A 14,907-nucleotide genomic window follows, 5' to 3' on the forward strand; every position below is an offset into this window, starting at 1 on the left:
CTAACACTTTCATACAGAAAGTAGAAGTTCAGTACAGACTGCCAGCTCAGAGCAGGACACAGGCACATCCTGCATGTGTCCAACACTGGCTTCCTCATGATGAGGCCTGTCCCTTCAATATAAACAATGGCATGTTATTATTTTAGGGATAATCTCTTTGAACCACCTCGGTGGTCAGTTCCTATCAGGGCTGCTTTCTAATACAGCGGGCACAGCAGTTGTGGAAAAGCCTGCAGGGAAACATCTGCCACAGCAAACCTCCGGAACAGAGTGCAATACACCCAGGGGTAGGGAGAGGACTTTTGTCCTTCCTGAGAACATGCACTCTGCCAAAGCCATAATCAGGACCACTTCCAGGAGCTTGGGGTCACTTGGTTTTGAACAGAATGGGAGCTGCAGCCATCCATATTCCCAGAGGTGTGCTCCTTCTTTCACTACCAGCAGGTGAGCTATGGAATTGAAGACCACCAAGCCGCATGCATATGTTTGCATTCAATCCTCCTTTCAAGAGATTCCACTGGCACATGCCAGGATACACCTGAAGAGTTATAGAAATAACTAAAGTATAGCAGAAAGATCACAAAAATGAGGGCAGGGATGGACAACAGGTTTATTGTCTCAGGAAAATAAGGTAACCCTCTCCCTTAATTTTTTTGCTATTAAATTGAGCATCAGAACCAAAGCCATGAATCATTTATCTGCAAATACCCCCAGTGCCTGAGAATACTGTCAGACTCCTCATGTGCTGTGTGCTGGCACTGGGACATACAAAGGTGTCCTCCAAATCCTGCGCTGCTGAAAAGTTTCCCAGCACCAGCAGGTTATGCCAATCTGCTAGAGTAGGATACAGCAAACAATGTTTTCTGCTGCGTGGGAAGGAACCACTTCTAATTCCAACTCTGTGGCTTGTGTCTGCTGGCAAGGACAAACACACGATTAGTTACAAAGAAAGTAAAATGTAACTCCATCAGTCCAGAGACAGAGCCTTAAGTGGCTCCTTTCCTGAGAGGATGGACACTTCACAGAAAAATTGCTGCCAGTGAAAGTAGCCTGAAGCACTGACTTCAGGAAGTATTTGGCACTAAGGAGTTCAAGGCAGGAAAAAGTAAGGAAAGCCATCTTTTGGCCAAGGAATGGTACAGATGTTCAATGAATTCTTCTGTAGACACTTTTCATTTCCTCTTGTGCGCAAGGGGCACAGGAGCAAAATGCATCTGCAAGTTATGATGTGCTGCACGCAATATAAAACTGTCAGGGGAAGCCCTCAAATGCTAGTATTTTTCCTCTCCAATGGTTTTTAAGAGCTGAAAAGTTTTGGGGAACAGATGTTTTTGTAGTGTCTGTATTTTCTCACCTCTGCTTTTCATAGTGTGCATTGCCTGGGCTCGCACAGCACACAACGTTATCCTCAGCAAAAGAGGGTTAGGGTGCACAAAGGGCCCTGCCCAACATTTGCCAGGCTTTTGCCCTACTTTCTTTTAAAGATGGTTCTTAGAAAAACATCATCTCTCCCTCAGTAACCCTTTCCCATTCTTTCTCAACAATTAATAGCCCAACAGTGGATCAGTTTGACCTTCCTTTCTTGGAAATCATTTGACCTGTACAGCAAAGTTTGTTTTGCAAAAAAGAGTTCCAGTCATATGCACCCATTTGTACACCCCTTGTGCTTGTGTTGCTAATAAAGGTTTATATTTGGTGTTGCTAATAAAGGTTTATATTTGGCATGGACAGACAGCACTGAGTTGTTCTGTTAAACAAGTATAGGCCATCCTGTTTCCCTGCTAGGCCCTATCTGCCAGAAGCAATGGTGATGATTCCTGTTGGGATGGGCGGCTGCACATCTCAGTATCATATGAGCTGACAATTTGTTGAGGTTACAGTCTAGGTCTGACAAGCTTCAGGACAACTCCTTGCTTTAGCCCACACATAGATGGTCCCTGTGGTATTGGCTCTCCACAGCTCACAGACTCAAGCCTTGCTGCTCTTAACACCACTGTTAATAAGCTCTATTATGACTTGAAAGCTCCTGCCTGAAGGGTCCAGTTTTACACAAGCACTTAAGTATGACAGGGGAACATTTAAAAATGCTTCTCAGCAAGGCCATTAAAATGGAGAGAAACTTCCACTGCAGTTAAGACTCAGAAGATACAGTGGCCTGAGAAGCAGGCTAGCAGGTACAGAGCAGGTCACACCATTTCACTGCTCCATGCTTCAACTTTCACTGCTACCAAACACAGAGGACAGCACTGTCCTGTGAAAAGCCTATATAAATCTACAGAGGGAAACTGCAAGGAACAGCTAAGGTTAACTATGCAAAGATCCTGCCCTTCTACCACACAGGGCTGCTTCAACAACAGTCACTTTGACCCAAGGGCAAGACACTCCTTTTCTCTATACAAAGCACTTTCTCCCAGATAGGGCTGCCCTTGGGTATTTTTCAGAGTAAAGCACAGCAGGTTTTCAACTGCCTGCAGGATTTTCAAAAGCTGCCACTTGCTCCAGATCACTGAATTGTATCTGCTGTGACTCAGGCTGCTGTACGGGCAAAGGGACAGCTCCATCCATTACACGCGTCCAATAAAACATCACACAAGCAAGAGGGGATAACTGATGCAAGCCAGCAGGTAAGCCTGCTGCCCCTTTCCTAATAAGCTGAGTTAGGTGAGGGACAAGCTAAGAGAGGGAAAAGCACAATAACAACAGCATATGGATAGGTTCATGCCTGGGCTTTTGCAAATGAGCTGCTCTTTTCCAGACTCCTCATGTCAGCCAGTGGAACATCACCTCCAGCCCACCTCTTTCAGTTGTGCAGGACTCAAAGCATGACACTCTCCACAACAAGAGGCAAGAGTGGCATGTCCACTACTTATTGTGGGATGGGCAAGCTCTCATAGCACCACAGATCCACAGTTAAGTCAGGCTGGTCTTACTGACTACTTCACAGCTGCTTTGTTAAGTCACAGCCTTCTTTGGGATCACCCTGCCCAAGAAGATGGAAACAAGCAATGACTCTTGACTAGAGCTGAGTTTGCTGAAGCTGGTACCTCTCTAAAACTTTACTAGTGCAAGTTGTGCATGTCTCCAGCTCCTCAGAACAGGATTTGTAAGAAACTGCTTGGCAGAAGAGCAGCAGCAAAGCAAAGACCAACAATGCATGGCTCTAAATACACCTAAGTGGGAGAGAATGCCTGTGCCTGCTCCCTAACTCAATTCCATCTGCAATTCCTGCATTGTGATCCTGCTAAGAACTCCAAAGTATTCACTGGAGCAGTTGTAAGACTAGGTTAAAATGGAGACTTAGCTCAGCTGTTCTCTCCATCTGTGACCTCAGTGCTCCTTCACAGTGACCAGTGGAGCACTTTAGTTAGCCAGGAATACGGAAACTGGCAAAAGAAGGCCTACGTGCAGGATCCTTGGCCCTTCCTGTTCTCATAGTTCCCTCAGCTAAAGGCAAACCAGCCCACCATATTCAGGCAACCCAAGAACATCCCTTCACAGCCTGTAGAGCCTTTCCTGTTGGGAAGTTTTGACAAGACAGGGAAAGAACAGTGATCTTCATCAGATGCCCAATTCCATCTGCAGAAGAGCTTGCGCTTGCATTAAAGATGGCAGCTTCATGTCACTTGTTATAAGGGATCCTGGATGCCACTGCAGTGGGCAGAAGAATCTGTTCCAGCAGGGTCCTGCGAGGGGCTGCTGAGATGGTATTTCTCAGGAAAATAGAGTGTTTTGTGAATCAGGTTTTTGACAGCAGAAACATCGCTTCTGTCTAAGGAAAAGAGAGGAAAAACAGTTGTTAGGCATTCTCATCAAGCAGTATGAAAGCCTCTTCCTTAAGAAATACCTGGAACTCTGGTTCCCAGAACTTCATCTGCCAGCAGCCCCTTCCTCTCTTTCTTTCTGTACATCCTCTGCTCTTTCTGCCCTCACCTATACCCAGCTGCTGCAGGAGATTTCCAAACTCTGGGTCACAGTCCAGGATTTTCAACAGGTTGGTGGACTCCATTCTCTCCAGCTGCACATCCCAGTAGATGTAGATCTTCTGGCTGAAGCTGACATAAACAAGGCAGGGACTGTTGCTCCCCTCTTTGCATGCATAGAGACCTGCAGAAAGTGGAAGTGTGGAGATCTGACTACTTCCAAAAGGATAGAGAAAGCAAGCAATTGACATTTCATGATGAGGTACCAAAGCTGTTAACTGAAAACAGCAAGCACCTGGGCAGAGATGTGGGCTTGGTATACAAAGTCCCTTTGAGAAAATCCAAGAAGCTGTCCTGAACTGCATGAAGCCTGGGGACGTGCAAGCTGCTTCTTGCAGGTCTGAGAGAAGGGACTGAGCAGAGCCAAAGCTCGGGCTCATTATCTCCACTTTAGAACAGCTTAGAAGTCCGCATATTAAAAAAGCGGTGGGCAAGACAAGAGACCACTGCAGCACTTCCAAAAAGGACACGAAAAAAACCCCAAACTACCAAAGACAAACCTTAGCATCACTTCCTCTCACCCTTACTTTTCCCAGATGCCACCAGAAGAAAGACTAGCTGGGCCTTCTGCAGTATGCACACAGGGAAATTATTTCCCACTGCAGGCAGACAAAGGATTCTCGGTCTCCCAGATGGGGGTAGTAGCTTTGAGGGGAAAATGCTGTGAGGGCTGCCTTTGCAGTCAGGCTTCCCACCTGCACAGAAGGCACTGACATTCTCATCTGCTTGGAATCTGGCCACAGTCCGGTTGTGGTCAATGATGTACGTCTGACCGTCCCACGCACAGGCAATCACCTCCTCGTGCCCATTGCCCTGCAGGAGCCAGAAGACTGCGTATTACACAGACATCACCTACTCCCAGGGACAGCCAAGAATCTTTCTTGCTTGTTCAGAGACAGAACACTAATGTCTGGGTGTCACTTCTGGACACCTCATCCAGACATTTTGCACTTGGAGCTCATCTCTCTTCTCTGTGGAAATCCTTAGGTACTGTAAGAGCTTGTAGACAATCAGGGTATTAGCAGTGAGCAAAACCATTCAGCTCTGCAGTAAGATTGAAGAACAGCTGGGGACAAAAGTTTATGAATGGATAAAAGGATGCTGCGTCTAACAGACAGACAGCTCAACCTCTTGCAGCTGGGCAGACTGACCTGAGTGCAGAATGTACTGCCACAGTCAGAACATTCTGTGTCATCCTGAGATAATCCCAGCCTTTTCCAGCTGAGTCATACTCCCTCTGCCCTTCCTAAATTCATATTCACACACACAAAGCCATGCTGAGTTTTTGTCTTCATCTCTCCTAGCCTTATTTAGATACTCACTGTAACATCCAGCTTTTCCAGAGCAAAGAGCTGGTGGTCAACCTGAACAGACCAGAGCAGTTTGTCTGCTCCCTCCATGAGTTTCAGTGTTCCTGAAGAAAGAAAAAAACAACTATCTTGAAAACAGTAAAAGGGAGCAAGATGTTTGGTAATGCTAGGCCCTACTCCTTCAACACTTAGGGTTGCTGAGAGTTGGCCCCTAATAGTACAGGCCTGGTCTTGGCTGCTAAATCCATACTGGACACTTGACCCCACCTACCACTATTACTGTGGCAGTACTAGGCAGGGGGCACTGGCCATGAGAAAGTGGAACATAAACAAGCATCTATCCTCACAGTGCCCTCCATGCCTTCATATAAAATAGGTCAGCAGAAGGAGTCTTTGAATCAAATTCTCTTGCCTGACCCTTGAAGGGTTTCCGAAGCCTAGCTTCCCTTTCTTTTAAAAATCAAAAGCACTGAGCCCCTGGTTCCCTGCTTTGAATTGGTGACAGACCTTGGCTGCCCCACAGGTCTCCCTCCAGGACAGTGGCAGGACTTACCATCCAGAGTACAGAGGGCAAAGAGACCTGAGCCACTATTCTCACTGGAGCCTGTAAGTGCAAAAGAAAATTACTGGAGTTGATGCCATTTTATAAACATCATCCCCGCCCTCTCCTGAAAACAATTAAAAAGATCCAAAGCAAGCTGATCCATGCTGCCTCTTTTCCTTGTCCAGCTGTGTGCAGGACAACACTGACAAATGTCACTAGCTAAAGCTGAAGAGGAGAGTCCCCTGACGACTGGGCTGCTTCAGCCCTTCAGCAAACTCTCTACCTAGCTACCAAAAAAAGAAAAGACATGCAAGGCCAAGTTTTAAAAATATGACACTCAGAAAGAGAGGACTAGAGCTGTATTCAACTAAAGCTGCATTTAATCCTTTCAGTAACAATGTAGGAGAGACACTGGCTCCCTGAGGAAGAGCCCAGGAAACCTGGCAGTCAGGGGCGAGCCAGCAGAGCTGAAAGCAAGCAGGCAGTTTCCCCAGAGTAGGTTAACAATGTGAGCCTACCTCCCGTGCCCACAGACAGCTCCAAGTTACAACCCCCTGCACATTCCCGGGTTACAAATCACCCTGTTTCTGCAGATCAGCCTAAAGCAAAGTCCACTGGTTGAGTGCTTAACTGCCCCTAGTGACATGCACCCAGACAGGCTCTGATCCAAGAGATCTGCTGTGTCCCTCTTGGAAACTGGTCAGCATGGCACTCTTCAGCTCTTTATTGATGGTCCAACATCAATGGGCTTTTTTACAGCCTGCTCTTCATCCCTTATTCTGTGTCCCTCTATTTTTCACAGACATCTCTCAATACATGCAAGGCTTCATATGCAGTGAAATAACTGATTTCATGCTCTGTTGACCATGTTGCTCACAGCAGCATCAGAGATGCTGGAAACATGACAAGCTTAGGAACTGGGCAGGAAAGGTCCTCTAAGGAAGGGGAAGAGGGTGGGGTTCAGTGGACTGCTCTTCTCCAAAAACTCTAATTACATTGGACAGGCTGAATCATTCTCCGACAGCACTGCAGGGGGCAATACTTGGGCACAGCAAATGCAAGAGAAAGTGATCGCCACTGGGAATTTTCTGCCTTCTATTATGCCCACACACCCCAAAGGGGAGTGAAAGGTGCTTACTCTCCATAGGTACCAAAGGAGGATTCAGCAGGAGCACCAGGCACAGGTCAGAGCACAAGGAGTTACAGGAGGGAAGCAGTGGCAGCGGGCAACCAAAGTCTGGACACTAGAGCAGTGTGTCAGGGCTGACAGAAGCTGGCAGCTGTGCAGATTTTAGATACAAGAGCTGAACACAACACAGTGGAAGAAGACAGAGGACAATGATACAGATGAAATATGGAAGCAGCTCTGGAGAGGCTGGGGCCTCACAGGAGAAGGAGGAGCAGCACATAGCTACCAGGAATTGAGATTCAAATGCTGGAAACCAAGAACGAAGATGAGGCTGTGGGAGAGGAGAGATGCATCTAGGAAATGAGAAGGAGGCATCAGCTGCAGCCATGCAGAAACAAGGATCAAGGACATCTGTAGGAGCATGGCACAGCAGCCATTCAAACTGACTAAATGCAGGTCAGCAGAGGCTGCAGAGAAACTCTTGTGCTGAGTGAAGGATAAGGGCTACCTAGGAAAGGACAAAGGCTGTAAAAAGCTCATGTGCAAATATCCAACTGTCTTTCTTTGGGAGCCGGCTAAGAGAAGCCGAGATCCCTCTGTTCCTGCAGCTGCCTCTCACTGATATTTTTCTACCACAGGAAATCCGATTTCATCCTGGACTGACATACTGAAAAACCATCAGGGGCAACTGCTGGGCTGGAGACCCCCAAGCTGCTGATCTCTCACCTCGGGCAATGCTACCAATCAGATGAGTGGAGACATTCTTGTTGTGAATCCGTCCAGATGTTTGATGTAGAATCACATCTCGAACAGGGGCCTCACTGGGGAAAGGAGAAAGAGAACAGGGAAAAATTAGGGAACCACGCCTGGGACTGTCTCAGAACAATCTCAGGAGCAGAGTATTCCAAAGCTCTACAAATCCAGGCACTGACAGAGTTTGTGAACAGGTTTATCTTTTTAATGATAAAGGAAAAAGATGCATGCCAGCCCAGGTAGTAAAGAAACTCATCACCAATGTTTAAAAAAAAAAAACCAGAATGATTTGATGCATCAAAAAAAAAAAAAAAGGAAAGAGCTCAAAAAAACCCAGTAAGGCCTGTATTCCAGTGAAGGAAAAAAAAAGACCATTTTGTCTTTACTGTCATATAAGCCTGGCTGCTTTTCACTCACAAAGTGTCTGCCTAGGGTTGAACAGGTTGGTGAGAGACCACATCTGGGCCTGACTTCTGGTTAGCAGGGTACCATTCCACTAAGTTCTCTAAGACATCAAGGAGACTTGGCTAGCTCCTCTCCTGCTGCAGCTTTTTGTGTCTACCTTGAAGTCTCACAGAACACCACAGAAGCACTCAAATTCCCCACCAGGGTTCTTCCAGCACCAAGACAGTAACAAGCACCTCACTGCTCATCCTGATTGCTCTGGTTGTGATTTACAGCACTGGCTGCCAGGGGTCTCATTAGGAAAACCTCTAATTGCCTCACCTGCAGAAAACAGGTGAATGAGCCCAGTTTTATCCTGGGTTTCAGATGAATTTGGTTTGGCCCAGTCTCTCAGTTGTTACCCTGCAATCTGATGACCTTTCTTTGGAGATCTAGGTCACTCATTTCCCTACCTTAGCTCCCAAACCAGCCCCCGCAGTGAGCTGGTTTTGTCACTCTCCTTGCCCAATTCAAGAAGAGAGTGGGATACAAGGAAAGCAGCAGTATTCATCTTTGCGACAGACACATGAAGAGTGTTCATGGAAGCTTGGGTACAGGCAGGCTTAAGTGATGAGCTACCGGCAGCACAGCAGGCCACTGAAGCAAGGACAGTGACAGTACCTCCCACCTCACAACAGTGGTGTGGTGGCAGTCCCCTGGAACAGGCAGCCACAGTGGCACCTGCTCATGTACCCCTGCAGGAACAGCCTCACCTGCTCGCGGCAGATCCGTCCCTTCCCGCGGCTGCGTCCCGCTGCTCCATGTCCCAGGTGCACAGCAGGATGGCGTAGCCACAGCCGGGCTGTGACACCATCAGCTCTGGTGAGCCACCAGGGCCTGGGTTCACAGACAGGCTGTCCACCTACAGCGGCAGAGGAAAAGCATGGACAGAGTCAAGAACTCTGAAAGGTTTACAGTGCTCCTCTAAACTAAATCTGAATATGGCAAATCTTCTGAGAGAGCTGAGCAACAGCTGAACAAATTCAGCTGGAAGCAAAATGTCCAAGTTCACTAAAAGGTTGGTTCCCTACCAAAAGCCACTTTAAAACACCACTAGTAATTTCCACTAATGCTCTCTTACCAGGCAAGAGGAACTGTTTCCCAGATCAACCCACCAGCTGCTCTGCATGTACAGAAAAACCACTGGGCAAATCTTTCAAGCCATCAACATGACAATTGTTTTGTTCATAGGACTGAGATTCTGTGCTTCTTCTCTTGAAAAAGCCACCTCTTGAAGACTGTGTGGCAAGTACTGCTCTGAACATCCTTTTTTCCTTACCTGACCTTCTAGAAGCCATTTCTTCAACAGGATCAATTGCCCAGAGACATGGTCTGAATTCTCTGATGAGTCCTCCCAGCGGAAGGCACGGACCACCCTGTCAGTGTAACCCACCACCAACTCACATTTCCCATCTCCATCTGTAGGGAAGAGAGAAAGACAGAGGGACTCTCTCAAGCCCTAAGAGCCCAAACACGCAGAAACCACTTTGCTGGCTTCTATAGTTAGCATCCCTGAGGATCCCAACCCTGTAATGAAAACTTGCACTTCAGAAACATTCATGAAGTTCTTGTTTCTCTCCTTCATGACTTGGCTATGGTTTGTTGGAGTATTTGTTTCAGCAAGACAGTAATTTCCTTCTGCAAGTGCCCCCAACATCACACACAAACTCTTTCACCCTGCATTCCAACATCAGCTTTGTGGCTCACCAATGTCATTGATGAGCATGACCTTGGTGTTGGCAGGAATGTGCTGCTTGAACACTGGCTTCTGCTCTTCTGCCCCTGCCAACTCATGGTGGCCTGAAGCATCTGGGTGCTTTGAATTCAGAGAGGTCAGGTCAAAAAGATGAAACCAGCCTTCTGCACTCACCGCCACCACGAAATTCTGTGAAGGAAGAGAAAAACCTTTTGATTCTTCCTCTTTTAGAAAGTGCAGAAGCTGTCCCACAGCAGGGCAAAGGAAGACACAAGGGTAGATCAATCAAGATCAATGCCTGCTACAGAGGGAACAGGAGGTTTTTGGCCAGCACACAAACTACTCTGCTACTGGCAGGGTCCAAGCTTCTTGTTCATCTTTGTCAGACTGTGGTATCAAGCTGATACGTGTGCAACCCTCAAACAGTGCGTGGCTTTCTCAATGCCCACGTCAGCTCTGCTCCCCACTGAAGCAAACACTGCTACACTATTTCGGGCAGGGTGCCTAAACTGGGACCTTTGGACTCATTGGTCCTGGCTAAACCCCCAGAAACAGCAATCCAACAAAAGGAGTCATAGTAGACCCGGTGGAATTTGCTTGGGAGTCCAGACTATTCTATGTCTCAGTCTTGTTCAGATGACCTTAAATGCACACAGCCAAGTGGCAGAAAGACCACGGCCCACAGCAGACATCAGCACAAGAAGGGCAAAAGCCACAGAGCAAAAGGAGCAACCCTCAAACCACCAAAGCCTTGTGGTGCTCTCACAAGGGCAGATGGAAATCAAAAGTGCTCTCTAAAGATAGGATGGATTTCCTTGATCTCTAAAACCCACATAAGGCTCACAGAAAGATACCAGTTACATATAAACAGAAGAACAGTTTAAAACAGTAGTGCTAAAACTCAGAGCAAAGATCCTGGAGACAAAAGCACCAGCAATCTGTCCTCCTCCACACTCAGCACATGACATGACCTTAATCTCCTAAACAGCTCCCACATGCCCTACAGACACAGCTGGGAAGGTTTGGCTCCTCTCACCTTTCCTTTATTGCACACATCTCCCACACCGACACATGTGAGCTGCAAAAGAAAACAAGGCCATCCATGAGAGAAGGCAACCCAACCCAGCACCCTGGGATAAACCTCTGCCCTACCCCCTCCCCTCTCACATAAAGCATCTCTTGAACTCCAAACAGCCTTCTGAAGGACAAACAGAGCAGAGTCAAGGGGCAGAAACACAACTGGTCAGAGCCCTGGGGCAAAACCCACAGTGCTCAGAGCAGGGTAAAGGTGGGACAGAAGGCCAGTTTCTATGTTTGTCCATTGATTTCCTCATCACTTCCAGCCCATGGGGCTGTGGGCAAAAGCAGGGTCTTGAATAATTACATGTAAGACATCAGAACCAGTTCTGGCTGCCATTCCTCTCTAGCCTACATATTCCTAGGCAAAGGACGAGGATAGCTGGCTGCACATACACCAAAAGGCCCAACCATTTAGAAATTTTGTCAAGAACTGACCATTCCTTGGCAAGATCGCACAGCCCAGGGCTTGCTATCATCATTCTTGTAAACATAGAGTTTTCCACTGGTGTCTCCCACCACGAGTTCATTCAGCTGTACAAGAAAAGTAGGAAGAAATCCACAATTACAATAACAGTATTCCTTCAACAGCAATAATCTCAGAATTCATATATAAAAATCACTCTCTGGGAAGAAGCAGCAAAACAAAACAAGTTAAAGAGACAATCTTGAATCAAAATGGAAGGCCTGGGAAAATATACAAGCCCTAATTTTATTCTTGCAGGTAAAAGAGATGGAGAATGGCTCCTTAGAGCAACATCCCATTACCCACTGCTTCTCCACTCACTGTTTCAGAGTCGTGACACTGACTGTTTTAACATCCTGCTCAGCTAATCATCATCACTCCATCTTCCATCCTTCAATCTAGATTGACTTGAATCACCTAAGGAAGATGATGGCAATGACAAAAATACAATCATCCAGGAACAGGATGACAGTGCAAGAACACTTTCAATAGATTTACACAGGATGTTCAATCTCACTGCTAAAGGGGTAAGGGGTATTTCAGAACGGTGATTATTTCTTTGAAGAAGATTTCCAAAAATCACCAACCACCCATGCTGATGAGCCTACTCCCATCATCCCATCTCCTGCATCATGCCTCTGTATTTAAATGGTGTGCATATCATAACTCCCTGCACACCTTACCCTATACAACATAACTATTAATGGGGAAATCCCTTTAATCACCTATTGCATTGCTAGCCACTACACCTCTCAGGATAAGGCTGTAAAAAACCTTGACTGTTGAGGAGAAGAAACATTTCACATATAGCTGGTTAAGCTAACCTCTTCCTAGTTACAGGGAAATCAAAACCATCCATTTTTGGGGCTGATAGCAACACTCCCAATGCACATCCATCCATCACACGGGTCAAGAGACACCGAGAATTGGCTCTACCCTGTTTGTGATCCGCTTTGCCCAGCAAAGCACCCCTACATCCCCACCACTGTGACAGGTGAGTGTCTGTCTCCCTTTGGGAGCAGAAATTGGCTCTGCACCACCCAGGCCACACCAGGGGTGACCAGCACGCGTAATGGCGAGGAAAGCCCGGATCAGCTGCAGCCCAGCAAACATTCCCTTTGCAGGGGAACTCCGGGGAGGTTCTGACCAAAGCCCTGCGTCCCTCACACCGCTCAGGCGCCCGCCAAGCCCCGTGTGCCACCCCGGGGGCTGGAAGCCCCGCCAGCTCCTCCTGGCCCCTGCCCTGAGGCCGCCCCAGCCGCTCGGTGCTTCCCCCCAGCCCCGTTCCGGCCCCGTCTCCGAGGCGGCCCCGCGGGCACCCCCAGCCGGGCCCGCGGCCGCCCCGCCCCGGGCTCCGGGCTCGGACCGTGTCGTTGTCGGCGTCCCCCAGGCAGATGGCGTGCGGGAAGAGGCTGCCGGCGAAGTCCAGCGCCACGCACTGCACGTAGCTGACGGAGCGCATCCCGCCGGGCCCGCAGCGCAGGCGCGCCGGGAATGCCGGGAGCGCGGGGCGGCGCCGGGAGGAAGGCGGCGGCTGCCCCCGGAGCGGGCGGCTGCGGAAACAGCGCCCGCCCTAAAGGAGTCACACGCGGAGAGACAGGCGGGGGCGGCTTACAGAGTCAGTACTGTAACTGTTTATTTTAAGCATTGGTTTTTTCTCTATAAGGACATACATAACGAAGTTCATAGCTGAGGTTTACATGCATGACCGCACTTAGAAACACCAGTTTGCCACCTTCTGCCGGCAACCAGACCCATTTATAAAGACAGCATGGAGCATCCTTTCAGCTGCCTGAATAGGGCATGTTTAGGGTCCTTAAGAGATTTACATTCTCAAACAGTTCATAGCTTATGTAGTAACAACGAGGGTACGGCGGTACTTTCAAGACCGCTCACACTTAACAACAGCTGCACCATTGACTAGATTTTTTTAGATGTGCCACAGAAATCATCTCACTTTTTGCTTTCAGAAACATGTACAACTATCATGCCTGTGGGAGATTTTTGAAAACTGTTGTTCAACAATTAGGAATTTAGCATTAGGGCTTGGCCCTATGCTTTAGCAGCAAAAACAATTTCAGCCACAGAGGCTTGTATTTCCAGTAATAATTAGCAACAAATCAAGGTATTTACTTGTTGAAGAAAAAGTACTCTGGCTTGGCATTCTTGCCCCCCTCCTTAAATGTTTTTCTAGGTCTATAGATCCCTGCTTGTAACTCCAATTGACATTCACGCAGTGTTGTTTCCCAACAACACTGAGAGAGGTAGTGCTTTGGTACAAGCTTTTCACATCCATGGGGCTGTTATTAGTCAGAGCTCATGAATATCACCTTCATTACCTGGCACCCCCTAAGGCTTTATTAAGCAAATGAAATCAGCGTTTCCTTGAAAGAAGTGACCTCCCTAAGCCCTTCATCCTGCCTCTCTCCTATCCCCCCCCCACTCTGTGAGGTTCCGAGCACTGCTACCCTGTGCAGAGTGCTGCAGCTCCCAGCCTTCTAACCAAGCTGCAACCTAGCAGCAGGTGGTGAATTTGATATCTGGGGCTCAGGGGCAGGGCAGCACTCCAAACAGCCCTCACACCACTTTGGTGACAGCTCCAGGGCCCAAGCTGGGCTGGCACTGCTGCAGGACAGGTACTGGCACTCCCCCAGCCTAGAAGAACCCCACGAGTAAGTGCTTACACAGTACTTCTGTTTCAGCAAAGGAGATCAGGAATTCACGTTGTATTACATGTTAAAACAGGGATACTCTCTGCAATATACACACAATTCCAGCCCATGGCATGCCATGCAAAGACATCTTTTTCACCATAAAAAAGTCCATTTATTTTGATCTGAGAGGAACAGATTTTCTACTTTCCTTCTGGAGAGCAGGCAAAACGATGCCCCTTCTGCCCCTGTCTCAGAACAGGACACTGGCAATGCTGAATTTAACACCACATGATAGGATAAACAACAGTTGAGTTTGAATACTATGTTCCATGCCTTCAGACAAACAAAAAAGCCCACCCCAACCAAAAGCCCCCACAAAATTCAAAAGCACACCCACCCCCAAACAAGACACACAAACTGCAGAAAGAAGCAGAATACTGAGTAATAGCTTTCTTGTGAGATCTGGGTAAGCAGATATTAGAATCACTCAGGAGTCTGTAGTTCATTAGAAGTATTTGCAATATGTAAGCCATTACCACTTACTTTCTCTTCAAAGCCAGTCACTTTCAGGTATATTGGGTTTTTTTCCCCGGTCCAGTTTTACAATGTGGTGGGTGAAGAGGAAGGTTGCGATATGAACATATAATAAGCCCTATGTATAGGTTACAGACTTGCTTTTTGCAGTTTCCAGCAACATGTTTTTTCCCTTTTACAAATATATGGGTAAATACTATATCAAATATTGTGGGAATTTTCTATGGTAACAAACAACATAGAAAAATAATCAGGACACTGTGGCTATGTGGACAAGAAAACACTGAATGACCAAAGGACAGTAAATTATCTCAATTCCA

At 47.5% G+C, this 14,907-nt stretch overlaps 1 protein-coding gene across 2 annotated transcripts; it reads right to left on the minus strand.

Moving 5' to 3' along the window:
* Positions 1-415: 415 nt before the first annotated feature.
* ITFG2 (integrin alpha FG-GAP repeat containing 2) lies at positions 416-12,876 on the minus strand. 2 transcript variants are annotated; one of them, XM_082279204.1, is made up of 12 exons: positions 12,766-12,876; positions 11,372-11,467; positions 10,893-10,934; positions 9,868-10,045; positions 9,440-9,579; positions 8,874-9,022; positions 7,690-7,784; positions 5,844-5,894; positions 5,303-5,394; positions 4,676-4,793; positions 3,931-4,104; positions 416-3,769 (listed from the first exon to the last, which is right to left on the minus strand). In XM_082279204.1, the coding sequence occupies exons 1-12, from the start codon at positions 12,859-12,861 to the stop codon at positions 3,627-3,629; spliced, it is 1,374 nt and encodes a 457-aa protein (XP_082135330.1). In that variant the 5' UTR covers positions 12,862-12,876; the 3' UTR covers positions 416-3,626. The 2 variants fall into 2 exon arrangements, with proteins under 2 accessions (XP_082135330.1, XP_082135331.1); XM_082279205.1 differs by having other exon boundaries at positions 3,619-3,765.
* Positions 12,877-14,907: the final 2,031 nt, after the last annotated feature.

Source organism: Coloeus monedula (assembly GCF_965178545.1).
Source record: "Coloeus monedula genome assembly, chromosome: 3".
Lineage (NCBI taxonomy): Eukaryota > Metazoa > Chordata > Aves > Passeriformes > Corvidae > Coloeus > Coloeus monedula.

What these genes read in the sequence shown, in the direction of transcription:
- ITFG2 (XM_082279204.1), bottom strand. Translation starts at nt 12,861, where the DNA reads ATGCGCTCCGTCAGCTACGTGCAGTGCGTGGCGCTGGACTTCGCCGGC. An exon ending in TGCGATCTTGCCAAGGAATG is followed by an intron (nt 10,935 to 11,371) that starts GTCAGTTCTTGA and finishes TTTCTTTTGCAG; the next exon opens with CTCACATGTGTCGGTGTGGG. An exon ending in TGTCAGTGCCTTCTGTGCAG is followed by an intron (nt 4,105 to 4,675) that starts GTGGGAAGCCTG and finishes CACTTTCTGCAG; the next exon opens with GTCTCTATGCATGCAAAGAG.